The sequence below is a fragment of the Onychostoma macrolepis genome, chromosome 24 (assembly GCF_012432095.1).
Source record: "Onychostoma macrolepis isolate SWU-2019 chromosome 24, ASM1243209v1, whole genome shotgun sequence".
In the NCBI taxonomy this organism is placed as follows: Eukaryota; Metazoa; Chordata; class Actinopteri; order Cypriniformes; family Cyprinidae; genus Onychostoma; species Onychostoma macrolepis.
In genome coordinates, this window is record NC_081178.1 from 5,317,905 (window position 1) to 5,342,681 (window position 24,777).

The following is a 24,777-nucleotide window of genomic DNA, read 5'->3' on the forward strand; positions in this document are numbered from 1 at the left end:
AGGAGAGAGAATATCCATGGAGGGATCAGATCAAGAGGAGAGGATTAGGGCTTGATTGTCGGGTAAACACCATGATACCCGGTTGACCCCGGGTCAGCACCTGATGTTTAGCAAGTAGTGTATTCTTCACGTGGATTAGTCCCCTTCGGGGTCGGGGCTGGCCGGTTAACACATCAGAGCCCTCCTACTCTCTCACTCCCAACAGGAAGTGGTAAAGAGCACAGGAATCTTCCCTAATCCCCTAATTAAGCCAAAACAGGCCACCCAAACCCCCCTTTGCTCCCTGCCGCCCAACTCTGTGCACTTCCAGTCCTGGCCGGGGAGTGTTTGTCCTGGCTGGACTTTAGGGGATAAGTACTCAGTGAGTGTTTTTTTAAAAGAACAGCGGGAGATTGATGGTGAGGCCTTGAGCAGGGGACGGGACGGAGGCTGGAAGCTTTTGAAGAGCTGGGGATCACAGGCTCTAATCCTCGTGCTCGCAGAGGTCTAAGAGAGTTCGCCGGCGCAACGGGTGAAAGAATACACACTGAGTCCATGCACAAATTGGATTTAGCCTCTGCTCTCCCCCCACAGCACTGATGTGAGGCCCTCACAGACTTTCATGAGCACAGACTCGGAGCCGGAGCCCAATTCAACGTTATTCATCAGTGGAAAAGTTGTTCTGGACTGGAATTTTTTTCTTTGACTTACTTACCGCTAATGTCAGAGATCAGAGGGGGTGGGATAATATTGTCACAAAGTTTTATATACTTTATTTTCCCCACCTATTTGAAATGAAATTATTTAATGCTTGAATTGATTGCTCTGAATTTTATAACAACATAATATAATATAATATAATATAATATAATATATATAATAAGTATATAAAATATATGGATTATAAAAATATAATATTTATTATATAAATTATTTTGAATGTTAATAACTTGACAGCTCTATCAATGGCAGCTCATGGCATAAATTAAATTACTTTTTATTTTAAATATGTTTTCATATTTGTGTGTGTATATATATATATATATATATATATATATATATATATATATATATATATATATATATATATATATATATATATATATATACATACATACATACATACATACATACATACATGTATATATATATACATATATATATATATATATACATATATATATATATATATATATATATATATATACACATGTATCATACATACATACATACATACATACACGCGCAAATGCGCGCAAACATACATACATAGTTGAAGTCAAAAGTTTACATACACCTTGCAGAATCTGCAAAATGTTGATTATTTTACCAAAATAAGAGGGATCATACAAAATGCATGCTATTGTTTATTTAGTACTGACCTGAAAGAGATATTTCACATAAAAGAATTTTACATATAGTCCACAAGAGAAAATAATAGTTGAATATATAAAAATGACCCTGTTCAAAAGTTTACATGCGCTTTATTCTTAATACTGTGTTGTTACCTGAATCATCCACAGCTGTGATGCTTTTCTTTTGTTTTTTGTCTAGTGTTGTTCATGAGTCCCTTGTTTGTCCTGTACAGTAAAACTGCCTGCTGTTCTTCAGAAAAATCCTTCAGGTTCCACAAATTCTTTGGTTTTCCAGCATTTTTGTGTATTTGAACCCTTTCCAACAATGACTGCATGATTTTGAGATCCATCTTTTCACACTGAGGACAACTGAGGGACTCATATGCAACTATCACAGAAGGTTCAAACACTCACTGATGCTCCAGATGAAAAAATGATGCATTAAGAGCTGGGGGTGAAATCTTTTGAACAGAATTTTTCTTATTTTGCCTAAGTATCATATTTTTTCTTCTTCATTTAGTTCTGCCCTTCAGAAGCTACAGAAGACATTTACATGTTTCCCAAATAACAAAATAAGTTAAATTTTGCCCTGATCTTCAAATTCAAAAAGTTTTCACCCCCTGGCTCTTAATGCATTTGAACCTTCTGTGATAGTTGCATATGAGTCCCTCAGTTATCCTCAGTGTGAAAAGATGGATCTCAAAATCATGCATTCATTGTTGGAAAGGGTTCAAATTCACAAAAATGCTGGAAAACCAAAGAATTTGTGGAACCTGAAGGATTTTTCTGAAGAGCAGGCAGTTTTACTGTACAGGACAAACAAGGGACTCATGAACAACTATCACTAAACAAAAAAATCACAGCTGTGGATGATTCAGGTAACAACACAGTATTAAGAATAAAGCGCATGTAAACTTTTGAACAGGGTCATTTTTATAAATTCAATTATTTTCTCTTGTGGACTATACAGTGGGGCAAAAATGTATTTAGTCAGCCACCAATTGTGCAAGTTCTCCCACTTAAAAAGATGAGAGAGGCCTGTAATTTTCATCATAGGTATACCTCAACTATGAGAGACAAAATGAGGGGGAAAAAATCCAGAAAATCACATTGTAGGATTTTTAAAGAATTTATTTGCAAATTATGGTGGAAAATAAGTATTTGGTCAATAACAAAATTTAATCTCAGTACTTTGTTATATACCCTTTGTTGGCAATGACAGAGGTCAAACGTTTTCTGTAAGTCTTCACAAGGTTTTCACACACTGTTGCTGGTATTTTGGCCCATTCCTCCATGCAGATCTCCTCTAGAGCAGTAATGTTTTGGGGCTGTCGCTGGGCAACACGGACTTTCAACTCCCTCCAAAGATTTTCGATGGGGTTGAGATCTGGAGACTGGCTAGGCCACTCCAGGACCTTGAAATGCTTCTACGAAGCCACTCCTTCGTTGCCAGGCGGTGTGTTTGGGATCATTGTCATGCTGAAAGACCCAGCCACGTTTCATCTTCAATGCCCTTGCTGATGGAAGGAGGTTTTCACTCAAAATCTCACGATACATTAATTCTTTCGTTTACACGGATCAGTCGTCCTGGTCCCTTTGCAGAAAAACAACCCCAAAGCATGATGTTTCCACCCCATGCTTCACAGTAGGTATGGTGTTCTTTGGATGCAACTCAGCATTCTTTCTTCTCCAAACACGACAAGTTGAGTTTTACCAAAAGTTCTATTTTGGTTTCATCTGATTCTCCCAATCCTCTTCTGGATTATCCAAATGCTCTCTAGCAAACTTCAGACGGGCCGGACATGTACTGGCTTAAGCAGGGGACACGCCTGGCACTGCAGGATTTGAGTCCCTGGCGCAGTGTGTTACTGATGGTAGCCTTTGTTACTTTGGTCCCAGCTCTCTGCAGGTCATTCACTAGGTCCCCGTGTGGTTCTGGGATTTTTGCTCACAGTTCTTGTGATCATTTTGACCCCACGGGGTGAGATCTTGCGTGGAGCCCCAGATCGAAGGAGATTATCAGTGGTCTTGTATGTCTTCCATTTTCTAATAATTGCTCCCACAGTTGATTTCTTCACACCAAGCTGCTTACCTATTGCAGATTCAGTCTTCCCAGCCTGGTGCAGGTCTACAATTTTGTTTCTGGTGTCCTTTGACAGCTCTTTGGTCTTGGCCATGGTGGAGTTTGGAGTTGGACTGTTTGAGGTTGTGGACAGGTGTCTTTTATACTGATAACGAGTTCAAACAGATGCCATTAATACAGGTAACGAGTGGAGGACAGAGGAGCCTCTTAGGCTGCATTTACACTGCAGGTCTTGATGACCAATTCTGATTTTGTGACTATATCCGATTTTTTGAACGACGTGCTTACATTTCTTTTAAAAGTGACCCGTATCCAATGTGTGCGTTTTACACTGAACTTGGTGAAACAAGCCAAAAATAGCATATGACATCACAAATCAATTTGAATAGTACATTGAGTTTAATTTATTGACATGGAATTCATATAGAAATGTTTTTAATGCAATAGTTACATCTATACATCAAAATAATGATATATCCTAGTACAAATTCTTCAGGACAGTGATGTACGCAGCTCCGCTGAAAGCTTGCAAGTGGAATAATACTCAGGTGGTAGATATTGTTAAACTTCACATGGTCTGTGTTTTTTTTTTTAGTAATTAAAACCAAATGCGTTCATCAGTGATTGTATATCAAAGGCAGGGACATGTTTGTGTGCATTTTATTTTGTGGTTTCAATGGAACGAACGGGACAGAAGTGCTTATCTGAGCACGAGCCGCCATCACTGACAACATCAGCGGAAACGAGCACTCAGCGTGATTTCAAAAGCAACATATTACAGCGTCAGACCGCCTTTTTGTAACACAAACGAACGAAATTAATACTCTGCTACTCAGCTAGAGATGTTTCATTTTATAGTTATGTCTGTACCGCGAAATGTTTCAAAAAACTAACTTTTCAATGACGTAGGAGTCGCATTTACAGGGGAATATCCGATCTGACCGCTTACACGGCAGGCGCAAATGCACGTATCCGATTCAAATCTGATTTATTTCCACATATGAATGAGGCCTGAAACTGATCGGAGAATATAATAATAATCCATGTGATTTTTTTCCTGCTTACACGGTCGTGGGCCATATCCGATCTGTGCCACATGGGAGGAAAAAAATCGGAATTGGGTCACTTGAACCATGCAGTGTAAATGCGGCCTTAAAGAAGAAGTTACAGGTCTGTGAGAGCCAGAAATCTTGTTTGTTTGTAGGTGACCAAATACTTATTTTACCGAGGAATTTACCAATTAATTCTTTAAAAATCCTACAATGTGATTTTCTGGATTTTTTTTTCTCATTTTGTCTCTCATAGTTGAGGTATACCTATGATGAAAATTACAGGCCTCTCTCATCTTTGTAAGTGGGAGAACTTGCACAATTGGTGGCTGACTAAATACTTTTTTGCCCCACTGTATGTAAACATCTTTTATGTTAAATATTTTATTCAGGTCAGTACTAATAAACAATAGCATGCATTTTGTATGATCCCTCTTACTTGGTAAAATAATTCTGCAAGGTGTATGTAAACTTTTGACTTCAACTGTATACACACACACACACACACGTATTTTAATTTTATATATGTTTTCAAAACTAGGAATGAAAAGTTTTGTGGAGAGGTTACATGGGAAATTTTTATATATATATAATATAATTTTAATAACACATTTTATATAAGAAAATAATATTTTTTGGCAAGTTATGGCAAAAATATGCTGAAGGAAATGTGTTTTTCAAAACTAGGAGTGACTAAAGTGTGAGGTTTTTTTGGCAGGTTATTTGAAAATGGAATGTTTTTCTGGCTGCTATGCAGTTATTCTTTTTGTTGTATGATTTCTAATTTGTCATTTTGGATGAATCGTTTACTAAATCAATAAATGTAAAGCACTGTTCACACCAAGACTGACAAGATCACTGAAGAAAATTAGTGGCAAAAATTTACATGAACAAACATGAGCGAAACATACTAAAAACAAAACAAAGCATTGGTTTGACGGCAAATGTTCTATAGGGATGCATTGTTTTGTTTTAAAAGTGTGGAAATTGACTGTGAAAATCTACACTGTAAATAGGCTTTAAATGTATGCAAATGAGCGTGTGTGACTCAGGTGTGAATGAGTACATGAAGCTTCACAGTGCTACATGGGAAACTTCTGCTTTACTTTATGACAGTGTCTCGACATCTGATCCTTCTTTATACCAATCCTGAAAATGTTTCTGAGTTATTAAAATGACCCAGCTGGTTATTATTCAGTGTTGTGAATCTTTTCTGATTTGAAATCGCCTCATAACTGATTGTTTTTGTCTTGAACAGGGGATTTTATTAAAAAGAAGTGGGAAGTCACTTAATAAGGAGTGGAAGAAGAAATACGTCACTTTGTGTGACAACGGTCTGCTCACGTACCACCCCAGTTTACATGTGAGTATGCCGTCTCCTGCTGTTAGAGATCAGGTGTCTGATTCATTTTGCTGAATTGGTTCATTTTGATGATTCGGTTCAGATTTAGTAAACTGGTTCTAATAAATGATTCACTGATTTGTGTTTGGTGTAAATTCATGCATTCCGTGTCATACGTTTGCCTATTGACCAACCTTTTCACTCAGAAAATGCTAGTAAATTTCACAAATAATTGTTAAGAATTGGCAAATAATACATTGAATGAAACTTGAATGTTTAACCTCTTAACTGTCACCCGTCCACTCTGTGGGACGCCTAAGTTTACTTCGCTATTTTACAATTAAATCCTAATCTAATCATGACAAACTATATATCGTTGGAAAGGTCTAAGACTCTTTTTGTTAAAAAATTATGTAGGAAAAGTAATAGATTAATTTATGACAAGAGTGCACCTGAAAAATCTACATCATAACAGGAGTTCTGACCTTTGTCACAGAAAGTCTTCTTAGTCTTGTTCTCTATCACGCTTTAGAAATCATAAGAAATTATATATCAGTTGAAAACTTAAAATCTCAAAATTCATCCTTTGAAACGCATTTTAAAATCAGACATTGCATTACCGTGGAAATGGTACATCAAAATCATGTTACAAAATGTTTTCATTCGTGAATTATAAAAATTTTACTTTGGATAGTGCACTGTAATGTCTATGTTCAAAACTGTGAGTGACAGTTACGGGGTTAAAGCACAAAGACTGAAACTGTATTTTTCTTGTAAAATGTAATCCAATAATCTCTAACTTCAAAAATCATTTTTTACAGTCTACTGTTAGATGTTGATTCATTTTCAAAATATTAAAAAAATGTCTTAAGTTCACAAAAAAAAAAAAAAAAATCTAGACAATATTATAATATACTTAAATACTAGAATTTAAATACTTACAGATTAGAATAGAATTAAATACTTTAAAATACTTGAATACCCAAAACCTTAATTATTAGAGTTGGTAACTAAATCATTCTGGAATCAAATGACAGTTTTTATGACATTTGTTGGATCAGCTAGAAAAAAAAAAAATTATATATTATTTATTTATTTATTTATATATTATTTATTTATTTATTTATTTTTAATTATTGTAGATCTTTTAAAAGAAAATACTATTTCAGTTTTTCTATATATAATTAAGAATTATTATAGTTCATTAATAATAATTTATGGATTCCAGATCTCAGAATGTTCCTAAAATTACATCCTACTTTTTAGCTTTTCATTTTATATACTGCACAGATTGTTGATTTTATGAAGATGGTGATTTTTCTTTGTTTTCTTAATCTTTTAGAGATTAATTTTTTCTCTCTCTGTTTCTTATGGGGTTAGGCCTATTGTTTGTTTTGGATTTTGTAAAAACCATGAAAATAATCACATATCAGACCTCACATTCCAGTTAAAAACACCATGAAATCGATTATGACGTTGGCGTGGCAGAACGTTTGGGCGGGACATATGCATGTTTTAATGAAATTTCATTTGAATGACTCCCAGTTGAATTATAGTTCAGATTCAGCGTGAGCGACTCCTCTTTGCTATTTCTGAGTTATTTTCTAGGTTTCCAGTAACACAGAGGAGAGCCGGACAGGTCAGCTGCTCTCCGGTTGCTACAGCAGCGCGCGTTTCTTACGGCACTCGCCGCGGGAAATCCACAGTCCGTTCTGCGCGGAACATTCATCTCTGTCAGAACCCCCGCGTGTTCTTAATACCTCCGAAAATCCCCTCTCTCTGCTTCTCCGGCTTTCTCACACATCCCCTCTCCACCGCTCCCCTCATTTGCATACGTCGTATTCACGCCTATCTTTGTTCTCGCGTTTCTCCGACGCATTTAACACAGGTTAGTAATTAATAAGGGCCTCCTAATTAAGATCCACTGGAGAAGCGGCGTACCTTGACCGTGCGAGATGCGTTGCACGAGACACGTTTAGCGGCCTCCGCGGACTATGACCGAAATTAATATCTTGGCCAAACTCACGTCTCTCACATCAACCGCGTGTTTATTAGCGATATAATGCGCATCTCATGCCAGCGATGTGTGTAATAGGCGCGCGATGCCACGGGCGTCATAATCGTTAGAGACGTTTGGGTTTGGACACCTGTGGACCACTCGTTTAGCTCAACGAGAAAGACTGGGAGAGAGAGAGACGGAAAAGATGGTTTAATTTTGCGCCGCAGCCAGCCGAGCTATCCCACAATCCCCTTCTGTTAATTCTGTCTGCTACATCAATTAAATTGTTTGTAGAAACTAATTGAATATGGCTTAATCACACATCTTAATAGCTTTCTGCGCCTCAAACTGGCTGTTAATTCCAGCAATAAAATGGAATGAGAGCGCTCACTGGGTAATTAGTACTGAGGCTTTTGAAGAAATTAGTGCTTTATGGGGCGCAATAAAAGTGAAGAGGAGTTGGCGGGAGACTTCTGAGGCCGAAATCTCTGCTCGCCTCTTTTGTGCTGAGCAGGGTGATTTGCACCTTGGCTTAACCCATTTGCGTTTCGCAAACTCCCATGAAAATGGAATAGCCCGATTTAAATGGGAATGAGTCTGCTCGCGGTCATTAATGCTAATTTTGCTAATCTGCGGCAGCGTGGAAACAGGTGAAATACTAGATTGCGTGGGCCTGGTGATGCTTTGATTGTCCAAAGCTGCTGTGTTTGTTTTACAAGACCTGTAAAAAGTTTCTTTGGTAGGTTATAGATGCGCTGCATCTGTGCGTTGTTTATTCGCATAGACTTTAGTCAAAGTTGGTGGCCTGTTATTTTGAGGCAAATGAAAATGAGGCAGTGAATGATAAAAGTGCAGACAGTTATACACGGGAAAAGATGATTTAGAAACCGTTTTCTCTTAGAAAATGCTTTTCACAAATAATTACAAAAATGTGGCACATTAAGTAACATTGACAATGTTGAGGTAGAAATCTATTTTAGAAAATAGTAAAATAGAATTTTCTTGTAAAACGCAGTCGAATAATCTTCGAAAAATATTTTTTAAAGTCTATTAAGTTTATATTCATTTTCGAAATATTGAAAATATGTCTTAAGGGTAAAACAAAAGCTAGAAATATTACAACATACTTAAAATCTAGAACTTAAATACTTGCGCTTTAGAATAGACTTAAATACTAGAACCTACTTAAATACCCAAAACCTTAATTACTTAATTAGAGTTGGTAACTACTAAACAATACTGGACCAAATTATTTTTATGACAATTGTTGGTTCAGGTACACTGTAAAAAGGATTTTTCGATTATTTGAGTACTTTTTACAAGAATATATTTCATTTTTTTCTCTAATTTAATGCATTACTTGCAATTTCTTTGTGAAATTTACTAAACATTTCTTAGTGAAATTGTTTTTACACCAGTTGTTTTCAGTGTAACGCCCATTCATCCAAAAATGGTATACTAATTATTAACTAATCAACAAATTTGAAAACTTATTGAATGGATTCTGCCCTTTACAGCCTCATACTCGTTCAAAGAGTGTCAAACATGTGTTTACATTTTACATTTTGTCCGGCCTAGATCTAAAACTACACAATGTTTTATTTAATTTTTCAGGACTACATGCAGAACGTCCATGGTAAAGAAATCGATTTGCTGCGGACGACAGTGAAGGTGCCCGGGAAGAGGCCACCCAGAGCGGTGGCGACGGTCGCCCCTACAGCCAGCCCAAAAACCAACGGACTGACCAAAGACCGCAGCACTTTACAACTCGGCATCGGGGCCACAAGTGAGTATGAACCCCGTCAGTGGTGTTATGCCTTAAAATGTATGAAGTTTCTTTATTGTTTGAAGATATTCTGTGTACAGATTGTAGCAGCATTAAATTTGACATGAAATGGTGTTCAAAATAATGTCAATAATGTGACATTTGCAATAATAATCAACAACAAAAAATGCAGCAGAAGTGTTTCTATACGAGTCAGCTGGAGGAATTGGTGATGTCAGCCGAAATGGGAAGTCGTTTCAGAGGCGAAGTTATTATCTTACGTTTTCAAGAAAAATTGTGAATACAATAAGTAATGTGGAAAAAAAAAATTGTTCACACTGACAATGAATTGTCAAAAAAAGTTAATACTAGAAAAAACATTATTGTATATTTAAATACCAGTAAATACGTAAATACCAAAAAACTACTAGATATACTTTTTATTTTTATTATTTTTTTGGTAACACTTTACAATAAGGTGTCATTTGTTAACATTAGTTAATGTATTAACTAACATGAACAAACGATGAACAATGCATTTATTACACTATTTATTAATATTTGTTAATGTTAGTTAGTGAAAATACAGTTATTCATTGTTTATTCATGTTAGTTCACAGTGCATTAACTGATGTCAACAAACACAACTTGTGATTTTAATAATGCAGTAATAAATGCTGAAAATAATATTAACTAAGATTAATAAATGCTGTAGAAGTATTGTTCATTCTTAGTTCATGTTTACCAATGTTGTTAACTAATGTTAACTAATGAACCTTATTGTAAAGTGTTAACTTTTTTTTTTTTTTTTTTTATATTTACATGCATTCCTCATAAAAATTCTCATGGAAAATTGCAAAGACAATTTTTAATGTGCAATAATAAATTGTTCACAGTAACCAAATGAGTATTAAAAAGTACATTTTTAAAATGCGTTTGTTTCAAAATGTGTTACAGTATTTTTAAGTCAAAAACTTGGTTGTTTTTATTTAAACTAAAATTTCAGATAACACTTTACTTAAAGCCTTTATGTATAATGCATTATAAAAATAGTTTTAATGCATTAATTATGCCTTGTAATGCACATTATAATGCATTGAACACTCTCATGAATAATTGTAACCGCAATTAATACATTGTAACACTCATCAGTTCAGTGTTACACTATAATTATTTTAAATAATTAAAAATATCATGTATTACAACACACATTGATTAATTATAATGCTTTATAGCATTTAATAACCCTTTATAATGCATTATACATAAAGGCTTTAAGTAAAGTGTTACCAAGTTTCAAATTCACGTTAAATTGATTCCTCATTAAAAACATGTTGCAGTTCTGGGCAAAGACCTTATGAATATTAAAAAATCAGAAACTGTTTGAGTAAACTGTCATTGATATCCATTCAGAAAACGTGTGTTAGGTTGTTTGTACTGCTGATTTTCATTTTTGGCTGAATATGCTTTATTTTTGCCCTGCAAGAACCAGATTTACTCGGTGTTCACTTGAGAGGGAGTTTGGGAAGGTACAAATTGGATTTAGAGAGCTGAGATCAAGTGTAATTAATAAAAAACAGGAGTAACTTTCTCCAGGGGCTCTGCAAGCTGGCACGACCGCTGTGGAAACATAACCGGCCAGGACCTCAGCATCACTTAGCTGGGGCTAATTGCTTTTGCACCATTAAAGACAGGTCAGCAAGGGCTTCTGGGAATTGCAGTTTTCTGGATGGTGTCCAGTCTTGTGTTGGATAGGGATGATGGTTTATTAGTCACAGAGACATAAGGAGCATTTGTCAGTGTTGCTGGGCCGCATGAATCGGGTTGCTCAGAGAACCACAAAAGCTGATATTGCTTTCAGGTTGGCAACTAATTAACCTTCAGTCGACTGCAGAGGAGAGGGTGAACGTAAGGTTGAAAGGAGGAGAATTTTGGGGCATGCGGACCTGAAATAGTCACAACATCTGGACCTGTTTTATTCAAGCTACAGAAAATAGAGATTTCTGGGTAAAGAGCTCAAACGTGGCCTCAGGCAGCTGATACACATGAATAGGAGCATTAGTTAAGACTGGTTACATTTGTATTGAGGTTGTTGCACACATGGATGTAGTGTATCACAAAAAATCAACAGGAAAAAGAAATTTAATATTTTTGTTTGATAATTATTTTTCTCAAAATATATTTCTGACAAATTGTAAACAAAAATGTTTTTAAAACATTTAAATGTATCAAACTTTAAATATTTGTCTTCATAATCTTCCTATACATAAATCTAATTACTTACTGATATAATTACTCATTTTTACATTTTTTTTTCTTTTCATGTCTTTTAAATTTAATCAGTTATTATTCATTTTATTCCAAAATAATTGTAAATTTAGTTGTTCAAAGTACAATTTTAGTTAGTAACAAAAATGTGAAAATGACAAACTGTAAACAAAAAATGTAAAAAAAAAAAATAAAATAAAATGAAATGTTAAAACATTTAAATGTATCAAACTTTAAATATTTTCCTTCATAATCTTCCTGTAGATGAATCTAATTACTTACGGATGTAATGACTAATTTTTACATATTTTTTTCTTTAGATGTCTTTTAAATGTAAACAATATTATTATTCATTTTACTCCAAATTTGTTAAGTTTAGTTGATAAAAATAAAATTTTATTTAATAACAAAAATGTGAAAAATGGCAAACTGTAAACACATTTTTTTTTTATGTATAAAACTTTAAATTTCATTTTAAATTTCACTTTATCATATTAAAATATTATTGTTTTATGAATTCATCATGTTTTAGAAATTGTTATTAATTTAACATATTACACGCAGTGCATTTTCACAAGTTACACATTCTCACAAGTGCAACTTAATTCAGATCCACCTTTGAATTTAATTTGCCTTTGCAAATGTAAGTTTTAAAATTACACATACAAGTTGTGGATGTAATATTACATTTATGTTATGGACTATTCCAATAATCTAATATTAAAACTAAAAATTTGAAATGACATGTTACAGAATTCTCACAAAAAAACAACTAATATCAACTAATATTTTTGTCAGTAACTTAGATGATTATAATAACACTGTCAACTTTTCATGATCTAGTCAATTCTTGACATAAAATCAAGTGCCTTCTCCTTTCTCATTCTGTTTAGCTTAGAAATACATTTCAGAAGTAAAATTTCATCCCATCACTCAAGCCATTTTAGAACCAGTTTTGAACTAAGGTGTTTTGTTATGTTTTTGCATGTTTTATACCACATTTGCAGTTCTGAGATGGCTCTTTATTGGTGTTATTTTTCAGATACGCCATTTGACCCTCAGTTTAGTGCAAATTTACGCCGTAACGCTCAGGTCCCGATTTGACACGGGCCGCTTTCCCCGTTTCCCTTTTCCACTCTGCACCATATTAGAGGAAAATTGTGTTAATTTCCACTCGAGAGGGAAAAGGTTACGATTCGCAGTGGGCCTCCGCCGAGTGGAGGACGTACACTTGATTATGCAATCTGATTTTGATTTCATTAGGCATGCAATTGATGCGAGGGAACAAAGGGGTAATTTTTCATTCATGGCGGTCTAGCTGAGCCCTGTCTTTTTCTGTAGTCTGTAATTCATACACTTCCCCCTGATCTAAAGACCATTAGGAGCTCTGGGGGGTGTGTGGGATTGAGGAGATGAGGGGGGTGAGGATGAGAAAAAGAAAGAGTGAGGGAGTGAAGGAGCGCAAATGAATGAACGCATGTGTCCGCAAGTAAAAGAGTCTGTCTCGATGAGGCCCGGTTTAATCTTTCTGCTAAGTATTCACTGGAACCGTTTTAAATATGATCATTCTGCAAGCGTGCGTTCAGTTGTGTCACCGCTGACAGATATATAATATCAAAGCGCTAATGGGCCTGCCTATCAGCTTTAATCAATGACATCTGCTCTAGAGGTGTGTGTACGAGAGTGTGAGACAGAGAGATTCACGCCGAGGTGCTCGTGTTCATTTACGTGTAGTACACAGGATGCAGATGAAGGTGTGCAACCTGTCCTTGTGAACTAAGATGTACCTCGTGTAGTGATAGACTGATATATGTGCGATATTCTGTCATCTTGAGATGGTCGCAATTAGGGCTGATCGATTATGGCAAAAATCATAATCACGATTATTTTGGTCAATATTGTAATCACGATTATGGTCAAAACTTTATGTGTGCGATTTATTTAAAGGATAGTGATGCATATCAAATATACGTTTCCTGTAAATAAGGTTGCTATGGCATAAACGCTTTTATAAACATGAATAAATCTAATATACTTCAATAAATCAAGCAGGTCCCAATTTGCAAAAGTCACAACACACGATTTTACTGATTTGCACGTGAAATTGGGCTATTCCAGCGCACCGCTGGAAAGGGACGGACGGGACGGGACGCAATAATCGTTTTATCTCGATTATTGTATTTTCATAATCGTTGGAGGCCGAAATCGCAATCGAAAATGTTTTTCGATTAATTGCACAGCCCTAGTCGCCGATACATGTGAAATGCAATGAGAAAATTTGGCTGAACAGAGGAATTTTTCTTGCGATTTGTCAGTTTTTAAATATTTTAGAGATGATCGTATTGGCTGATAACTGTGCAGGCTTTCTCTCCATATGTCAGTTTTTTAAATCTAATGGCAGTTTTGTCAATGGGTAGTGCATGTTGTCTGTTTTCAAATAATTTTTAGAATTTTTCTTGAATTTTTAGTTTTGATAATCCAAAAAATTAGTTGATATTTGGTTATTTTAGAGGTGATCACAATGGTTGATATCTTGCATCTTTGTTGATAGATAATGCATGTTTTCTGTTTTCAATAAACCAATAAATCAGCTGATATTTTGTTATTTTAGAACTGATCACATTTGATGATAACTCTTCATTTGGGTGAACAGAACAGGTTTTTCTCGCTGATTTTAAATATACTGGCAACGGATAGTGAATATTTTCTGTTTTCACATTATTTTTATTTTATTTTTTTCTAGAATTTTAGAGAGAGGCTGATGAATCTAATATTTTGTCATTTCAAATTATCACTTGATTGATAAAAGTCCAATTGCCAATTTAAAGAAGCGTTCATTCTGCCATGCGTAGGCTAAATTTTAAATGTACTTTTTACAATTTAATAGTGCAAATAATCCGTTTTAAAATACTTTATGCAATGTTTTGGGTTTTTTGGTGAATTTCAGAAATTTTACTGTAATTTTCTTTGCGCAGTTTGTTGAGGTAAATGCAGATCACTAACTTATCTTACTTCTGTAATTACTAAAACACTGTTTAAAAAGTACTTGTATACAAAATTAAGCAAGTTTAAAATGCTTTGGCAGTTGAAACACTCCTGACCACTACAGTTTAGTAAGTACTGTGAGGATATACATCTTTTTTTTATGAGATATATATCGGTATTATAATGGCCGCTCTTCTATCTAGCCATCCACATCAGCATCAACCAAATTTTTCGACTCCAAACCTGAAGTCAATCCCAGATCCCTCTAAATGAACAATGTTGATGTGTTTGTGTGTATAAATGTCCTCATCCAGCACTTTTATGATTAAGTCTCCTTTAACGACACTTTACCACATACGTTAGTCTCATGACAGTCTCTTTCAATAATGGCACAATCATTTCGGATGTTCTTTTATATGTGAGAAGGAAATAAGATGTTTTGTACGTCGCAAGTCTTTGTAAAACACTTTCAAACGCTTATTATCCAATACACCGCTTGAAATCGAATGGACGCCATTTCTGCGTTCGATGAGCTCGAGTCATACGCTCTCAAAGTTGTGGCTGGAGATATCGGTTTATTGGTTGTTGCGACATTTCCGTCAGACCTGCTGTATTTCGAATGTCGAGATCATTGCAGTTTACGCGAACGGCCATAATGTAATCCGTACATCTTTCCAAGCGGCAGAAATCCACTCGTAGGCGGTTCATCCAGGCAGCTGTCAGTTTGTAAGGGCGTCTCTGTGCCGTTTTGCCTTGACCTGAAGAGCAGATGATCCAACGGCCCCCCCTCCACCCTGACCCCTCCCCCGCCCTCTCCTCCACATTAGCATGGATGCTTCATTATCTCCGCACTTGTATATAATGGCAGCGGCGGCTCAGAGGGTCAGGGCTCGCTCCACGGCTCATCAGCCATCTGACAGCGCTCGGCGAGAGAAACGAGGAGAGATGAGGAGAAATCATCGCCACCCCCTGCTAATCCATCGCCTCTACTTAACACCACAACCTCAGGCCTCCCTTCGCTAGGACCCTAATACTTAGCCTAATAGCATGTACGGATTGCAAGAAAAGAGCAATGGAGATTTGGGTGTTTTTTTCTATACCATCCGATAATGATTTGACTGTTTGTACATGCATGCAAAACAGAACCGTTAAAGCACATAATTATCAAGTTTAGTGAAACATTTGCTTTTAAAGGTGTACAGTGCAGTTTCTTTGACACTAGTAGCACCAAACAGAACTGCAAAAATAACTTGATCATGTTCTTTGAAGAAAAAAAATGTTAGTGATATGATATAAATATATATCTTAAAAATATAATGCATTATATTATAAATACATAAAATACATTTTTGGTAGACAGATAGCTACTTTATTTCCTGGTTTCACAGACGAGGCTTAAGGCTGGTCCCAGACTAAAATGCATGTTTGAGTTGTCCTAACTGAAAATAACTTGCATTGAAGAATCTTAAAATCTGTCAGTGTCATTGTTTTGTCTCAAGATGCACACCAGTAATGTTTTTTTTTTCTAAGGCATTTTAATAGAAGCTGTTTAAATCCCCTAATTTAACTAAGGCCTAGTCTGTAAAACTGGGCCTATATGTTTATATTTTTTTATATTTAATTACATTTTTAGGTAGATCCTATTAATGACATTTGATTTATAAGTACATAATATTATAATATATTATTAAATATATAATTAATATCATAAGTATATAAATTACATTTTGGTAGATAGATAGATGGATTGATGGATGTGTGGATGGATGGATGGATGGATGGATAGATTCTGATTATTAATGAAAAAACAAAAAAAACCTTATAAAATTCATACACTACATGGTTGAGTGCATAAGTACATAGTGTATAGTCGTCATTTGGGATGCAGTTATAGACTTTATATATTTAAATAGATATGTTTTTATAGATAGACTTTATATATTTATTATGACATATAATATTAATAGTAATATTATTGATTATATTGTAAATGCATAAATTACATAAATATTATATTTATGTGATTTCATATTATAAATACATAATATTATAATATAATGAAAATATATGATATAATGCATATTATAATATATATTGTAAATGTATAAATTCAAAAATGTTAATTATATAATTTATGTATTTATAATATATTAAAGATTAACAGTACAATAAATGTGTTTATTTAAATGTATGCGCTATAGTCAGTACCGTGATGCTTCAGTGTTGTGTGTGGTTGCCAGGTTGTTGCAAGTATACTAAACACCAATGCGCTAATGATTATTTCCAAACGGATTTTCCACACATTTCTACTTCCACTTCAGTCAGAACCACTCAAATAAACAGAGTTTTGAAAACGTCCCAGAGACTTTTGACTCTTTTGACTGTGTGTTTGTGAGAGTTTGCCCCTCATGGTCACCTCTAGCTCTGTGTGACTCTAGAGTGCGTGTGTGTGAAGTGGCAGGAGATCTCGTGTACAGTCTTTGCCCTGCGCTCTCCTCTGATTTTCTCCACATTGTAATTGCATTATCCCCTTTTTTATGCAGAATTGTTCTCTGGGGACTAATTGATGGAGACATGTTTAATTCATCAATCATTAGCATCAAATTTGACAATTAGTGATGATTGTTGAATTCTTGATGGAGATGAGGCATGGTTAGGGGCTTATTTTGTCTTTTTTTTTTTCGTACCAGCCAAGACAGAGAGAACAAAATAAAATCATAAATAACAAGAGTGTGACATTATGTCCTTAAGGAGTTGTTTTGGAGCAAGGGAATATTGGACTGTCGTTTCGTTTAGTCGATTTTGAGACATGTCTGCCTTAGATCGGAATTACTTTTCATCAAACATGTCAAAGATTTTCTGACTAAACGGCTAATAGACTTCAGATGACTGTGTATCCGGCTGTTTGCATGATAGAACTAGTTATAAAAATAATATATATATATACACACATACATACATACATACACATATATATATATATATATATATATATATATATATATATATATACATATATACATATACATATATATATATATATATATATATATATATATATATATATACATATACATATATATATATATATACATATATATATATATATATATATATATATATATACATATACATATAATTTAATATTATTATATTAGAATTATATTACTTTTTAACTAGTTCTAAACTATCTCTATCATGCAAACAAGGATATATATTTGTAAGTTGATATATAGTATATACAAATATTTTTAAAATTATACTATTATAATTTATATATTTAAATGTAAATTATATGCTAATAATTTATTAAGCGTTTTATATCTAGTGTTGGTGAATTATCAGTTATATCAGTTGCTGAATATACTTTATTTCTTTATAATATATTATGTATAAGTATATAAAATTGATAATACATTTAATAGAATTATAATATTATACTATATAGTAAATGTGCTTAATTAACATTTAAAACATTAACAATTTCAATTTTATTTTTATATTACATATCTATATATTAGTCTGCAGTGTCTTGTTCATCAGTTAGTGGGTTATAACACATTTAAGGACATTGCTGCAGGTTTTTATGAGCGTTAAAGGAACATCATTGATACTCCAATGGGTTTATGAACACATAGTTCATAAGCAATTTGCTCTGAAACAATAATTACCTCTTCTGCAGGATGCCAATATCGTACGGCATTGATCCGAGTAATAGCGGCGTCTTATTTAATTCATTGGTGAGGGATCTAGTCAGGGGCAATATTATGACAGAATTAATAAAATCTTCTCTTCAACAATACTGGTGTGATTACATGTCTCCGAACAGACAAATATAAGAATAACCCTCTATTCTTTCAATTACTCACGAATTACTACTGATTGTGTCAAGGCGCTTCTTTGCCAGGCGCCAAAGTAAACTGCGAAGAACAGACTCTTGTTAGCCTAATGCGTCCTAACCATTAGCGAGAGTAATAAGTGTATCAAATTCACATAATCATGTCTAATTAGTATCAGTAATTATCTTGTTGGGTGCGAGAATATTAATCTTGCGGTCCCCATAGGGGAAGGGCGTCTCTTGCAGGGAGAGAGCGATAGAGCTTCAACCTCACGCTGTGGAGTACTTGCTAAATTAGCATGCTCCAAATCAGCGCTGCCGAGGGAGGGGAACGAAGGAAACGTGTCGGAGAAAAAGGCAAAATTGCATAAAGAGAAAAACAACAGAGAAAAGTTTAGTCCCACTGTGAAATGCATTAGAGCCTAGTAAATAAAATATCAATGTTTTCTGTGTGCTTTACAAGTTTTTTGTTGACGTGCATGTGGGTAAAACTTTTAAATGGTTTAAATCGTTAACGCGTAAGAAATCGTTCCCATGCATAGACAAAATCATACATCTACTGTTTCTTTAAAGCCTCGGGAACAATCGAAGCATATAAACAGCACATTGCTGTTTTTTAAACATTTTAGTAAGAAAAGGCTAACGGCAATATGAAACCAATTTGAAAATGAGCCGAGCACAAACGATGTTGGATCTTAAAGAAGAAACAGGCAAGAAAAAAATCATTACATAGGTATCCATCCGAACCTGACCTTGAGCCTCCGATGTGGAGATTTAAATATTAGCCGTCGTCTCTATCAAGCAGCGCACCAGTTTTTCGGGAACAGGAGGAAAGGACCCCATGCGACACGGCTGGGCCGGTGAATCCGCTGATTGAAGCCAGGGAGAGCCGTCAGCACAGCCGCTGCCGCCGGGAGAGATGGATGTGTCAGGCGGAGAGTGGGGGAGAGCTAATTACCGTTCCGAGTGTATCTTGTTAATTAAGGGCTAATTAGTGGCAGAAACGCAGAGGGAGCAGGGTAGGGAGACGGGGTGAGGCGCTGACTGCTCATGTAGCACGGAGAGACGAGCGCAGCGATGAGATATGATGTATATAAGTAGAATCTTTACTGTAACTTCTTTAGTCCTGCATGTGGTTGATACTTTACGGTTCTCATCTTGTCTATAGGAAAACGGTGGTTCTCAGATTGGCTTCGGGTTTTAGTAATAACTAAAACGTAGTTTTACTATAGATTTTTTTTTTACACGTACTATGGTCATTTTGACTTGTGATATAAAGTATGATTTACATTTACAGTAACTGAAGTAGCCTAACTATGGTGTTTTTGGCAGAAACTGGTGGATTTCTGTTAGAGGGATTGTTCACCCAAAAATTACTATTCTGTAATTTTACATGCCTTCATTTTGTTCCAAACCTGTATGAGTTTCTTTCTTCTGCTGAGCACAAAAGAAGATATTTTGGTGACCAAACACTGACGGTACCCATTGGATTCAATAGCATGGAGAAAAAAAAATACTGTGGAAGTCAATGGCTACCCTCAATTGTGAACTATCCCTTTAAATCGATTAGCTAATTATAAACTACAATAATTCCTTGAAATACCTTGGTGGTGTCATGTAGATACCATGGTGAATGAATATGGTAGTCATTTAGTACTACAGTAAACATTTACAATTAGCAGACGCATTTATCTCAAAGTGAGTTACATTTGTATTCAAGGTATACATTTTATCAGTTCATGCATTCCCTGGGAATCGAACCCATGACCTTGGCGTTGCTAGCGCTGTGCTCTGTTTGAGCTACAGGAATACTTGTATACTTTAGAATATCATGGTACATGATTGTTTTGGCCTTATTGCCACATTTACTGATAAGAATGGATGAATTAAACTGTCAGAAAAAAAAAGTACAAAAGCAGTCATTGGGGCGGTACCCTTTTAGTAGGTGTTAATATTTACCATTTAGGTACTACTATACACTTTAGGTACTAATATGTATCAAAAGCTGTCACTTGGACTGTACCTTTTCAAAAACTAAAAGGTGCATATTAGTACCTTAAAGTTTCATATTAGTACCTTTTCAAAGGGTACTGCCCCAGTGACAGTTTTTGTGCCTTTTTTCTGTGTACTATACATACTTTTGGTGCTAATATGTACATTTAAGGTGCTACAATAAACACTTTAGGCACTAATATACACACAAAGGTCTGTGAAATGTGATTTGAATGTCTCTCTCCTCTCGTCTGGCAGGCACTCCTCACTCTAACAGCAGCAGTTCCCTGCAGTCCGGGGGCTCGGCAGCTGGCGTGGCTTTGGGCACTAGTAAAGAGGGGATGCATCAGCGCTCGTTCTCTGTGTCCAGCGCAGAACAGTGGAGTGAGGCCGTTATCAGCACCACAGCAGGTCAGAGGAAAAGCAAGAAACTGCTCTACCTCACTACAGATGCTTCCCTTTTTAGTTTCTTTCTCAAATCAGTCTTATTAACTTTTAATTTATGATATGTTTAAAATTCAACCAGGTTTTTTTCTTTACCGTTGTTTTTCGCATTGCTTTGATATTTACAATAGATTTTAGGTCACACTTCAGGGTCAGTGATGGTGGGATTATGCACCGGTTGTACCAAATTAGTACAATAACATGCAATGAATGCATCAATACCTGTGATTTTTAGTATATAATTTCTATATAATGCACCATGGTAACTGGCCAAAAGACTTTAGTTTTTAGTATTTAGTCATAGTAGTGTAAACTTCAACGGAAAGTGAACGGAAACTATAACTTTGCCCTAATAGCAAATTAAAATCCACGATGTTGTTTTATGACTTTCCAAAAAGAGTAAAAACCTATCAAGCGATTGATTACATTTGTCAGAAGAGAGAAAAATGTTAAATTTGCCATCACTTTTGAATTAGATTTCTGTAATTTATTGCAAAGATAATAAAACACCAAGTATAGTGTTATAAATGTACAGTACAGGTCAAACATTTGAAAGCAGTGCTTTTTAACATTGATAATAATAATGAATGTTTCTTGAGCAGCAAATCAGCATATTAGAATGATTTCTGAAGGATCATGTGACACTGAAGACTGAAGTAATGATGCTGAAAATTCAACTTGCATCACAGGAATAAATTACATTTTAAAATATATTGAAATAGAAAACACTTATTTTAAATTGAAATAATATTTCAAAATTTTTACTGTATTTTTGGTTAAATTCAGCCACGGTGAGAAGAAAAAATGTTCAAATACATTAAAAAGTTTTACAGACCCCCAAACTTTGGCTGGTAGTGTACATTACATCTTTAAAAAATTAAAATACAAAAACTGCTAGATTAACAATAGGAATAACTGGAAATGCATCATCACAATCTATAAAAAAAGTTAATTGTGAACAAAATCCGCCCCAGCAAGCTTGCATTCAACTACCTCCATTTTTGAGTGCAACGCCCACATCTCAAAATCCAATCAACAACCGATGCACAGAGCCAAGGCTCGCCCTACATTATTTTTGTTTTCCAATAATTAGACTCAGATGAACTTATATGGAATAAACATATACACAATAAGGAATAAAAGATCCATTTCATCGCAATTTTAAACCAGTCAGGATCATTCAGAAACTGCTCTTTGTTTGCGACAAGGTTTTTAATCTAGTAGTCTATTAGTTGTATTAACTGTAGAAACTATGGCACTTTTGTTTATTACTTGTATCAGTGGTTGTGCTGTTAACAAGCCAATCGCTAATCAGGATAATTTGGTAATTGCGGCTTTTTAATGGCAACTCTGGTCCCGCCACCAACTGCAAATAGTCTATCCATTTCGCCTATCCTCTCTCTCTCTCTCTCTCTCTCTCTCTCTCTCTCTCTCTCTCTCTCTCTGTCTCTCTCTGTCTCTCCATCCTGTCAGTGCACTTGAGTGAAGTCAAATAATATATTTGCCGGGCGTAACAACGCTGCACATTTTTCCCCCCGTCTTCACTACTTCTTTTTTTCCCCTCCCGCGTTGGAAAATGAATGCTTTACGGGGACAACATTCATCACTGGTTATTTCCCTCTCTTTGTCGGCTGGCAGTAAAAAAGCACTTAAATGCACATCAACAGAATAACAGTCATTTCCATGCATGTTTGCGCACTCGTCGTTCTCATTAGCGGCTGCTCTGTTTCTCCCCCCCCCAGCCCTCGCGTTATCGCCCTCTCCGTTTTTGTCTCTCGCCCTCTCTCTCTCTTTCTCTCCTCCCCCCCTCCTTCTGTTAGGGTCCCAGGGGCCCCGCTAGTTTAAAGAGCGCTCTTTACGAGCAAAATGGAGGCCCCGCCGCGTGGCCCCGTGGTGTCGCAGACAGAACACGATGCCGTGCGACACTCGCCCTTCTCTGCTCGTCTCCGCTTGTCGAACAATCAATTTCAGCCCCGCTCCGCCATCGGCCCCCCGTCTACACCCATCAGCTCCACATCCTAAAGCAGAATTACTCAAAGCGGCCGTAGCCACGGAATGAGCTGCATATGTATGTATGTGTGTGTGTGTGTGTGACAAAGCACTTCATTAGGCCCTGGTGTAAAATAGTTATTGTCACACACAAGCACACATACTCAGACTTTTAGCTGTATCAGGATTTGGTGGATGCATTTTCTCTATGACCTGTTACCCATCAGCCTCTCGGTTCTTGCGTTTACTGAGAGTATTATAGCTTTACAGGTCATAATGGAGATAATAGAGTTTTATATCGGAGATCTTGGGAAAGTGCACACCTAGAGAAAACCTCATTTGTTGGGTGGAAGATTGCAGGTTTTCTTTTCTTTTTTTGGCGTTGCTCATGTGATGTGCATCGGGGTATGGTTAGACATGCATGCTGAACTAGTTGTTCAAGAACTGACTAGTGAGTAGGACACACCAATATTTAACTACTTATTTTAATGTTAGATACCGATCAGCCAGTAATTATGTTCATACTATGGCAAATAAACAATAAATGGCCGATTCTATGATATTTTGTCTAAATAAAAATAAAACACAAAAAAATTAATTAAAATCTATTTAAATGCTACAAGTGAAGTTACATTTACCTAAATACATTATTAGTGTTCTTAAAAATAATTTTAAGTGTGCGTTCGATGAAGGAAATCTAAAAATAGAAAAATAAGCATGCACAATTAAATTGAAATTTAACATTTCTTGTTACCTTTTTTTTAGTGCTAGTGCTTTATAAAGGGTGAATTTAGAGATGTAAAGTACCTTTCAAAAGTGATTTTGCTCACCAAGGCTGCATTTATTTGATTAGAAATTCAGTAAATTGTCATTTATAATTAGTAAAATATTATTACAATTTAAAATAACTCTTTTCTATTTTAATATAGTTAATCATTTAATTTATTCCTGTGATGCAAAGTTGAATTTTCAGCATCATTACTCCAGTCTTCAGTGTCCCGTGATCCTTCAGAAGTCAATCTAAAAAGCTGACTTGCTGCTCGAGAAACATTTTTGTGTAAACTGATACATTTTTGTTTTCAGGATTCTTTGATGAATAGAAAGTTCAAAAGAACAGCATTTATTTGAGATTAGAAATCTTTTGTAACATTTTAAATGTCTCTTTTGATAAATTTCATGCATCCTTGCTGAACACAAGTATTAATTTCTTTCATAACAAAATCTTACTGACCTCAAACTTTTGAGCTGTATTGTACAAAAGAAGATACAAAAGAAGTTTTTATCCATACAATACATTATTACACCTCATTGACTTTCATTGTATGGAAGAAAATTATCTTTTGTGTCCCATTGAAAACAGAAAGTCATGCTGGAACGATGTGTATCTGTGACTTTGTATCATCAGGAATGTTTTACGCAAATTCACCTTTGATGCCTATTTAGGTGTTAAACAGATCTTAAGCAAGCCCCAGTCATGCTATTATCCTTGTCAAGGGTTGAAGGTCAACCAGCAGATCAGGACTGTTGAGATGAGCAGCAGTAGATTGATAATGTTCTCAAACAGTAACTATTTCCATATGATGTGAGTGTTGTTCTCTCTCTGAGCTACAGCCTCTGAATACTGATCCTTCTGATTAAATCTGCACTCTGCTCTTAGTTATATCTGTGCTGCACATACTAGAGAGTGTG

General features: G+C 35.4%; 1 protein-coding gene across 3 annotated transcripts in view; it reads left to right on the forward strand.

Annotated features, from left to right (window-relative positions):
- The window catches only part of agap3 (ArfGAP with GTPase domain, ankyrin repeat and PH domain 3), a 171,436-nt gene that overhangs the window by 104,674 nt on the left and 41,985 nt on the right, over positions 1–24,777 (forward strand). For all 3 annotated transcript variants that reach the window (XM_058765033.1, XM_058765034.1, XM_058765032.1), the window contains exons 10-12: positions 5,725–5,829; positions 9,422–9,593; positions 20,914–21,066. In XM_058765033.1, the coding sequence (XP_058621016.1) occupies positions 5,725–5,829; positions 9,422–9,593; positions 20,914–21,066 (430 nt within the window). The remainder of the gene's footprint in view (positions 1–5,724; positions 5,830–9,421; positions 9,594–20,913; positions 21,067–24,777) is intronic.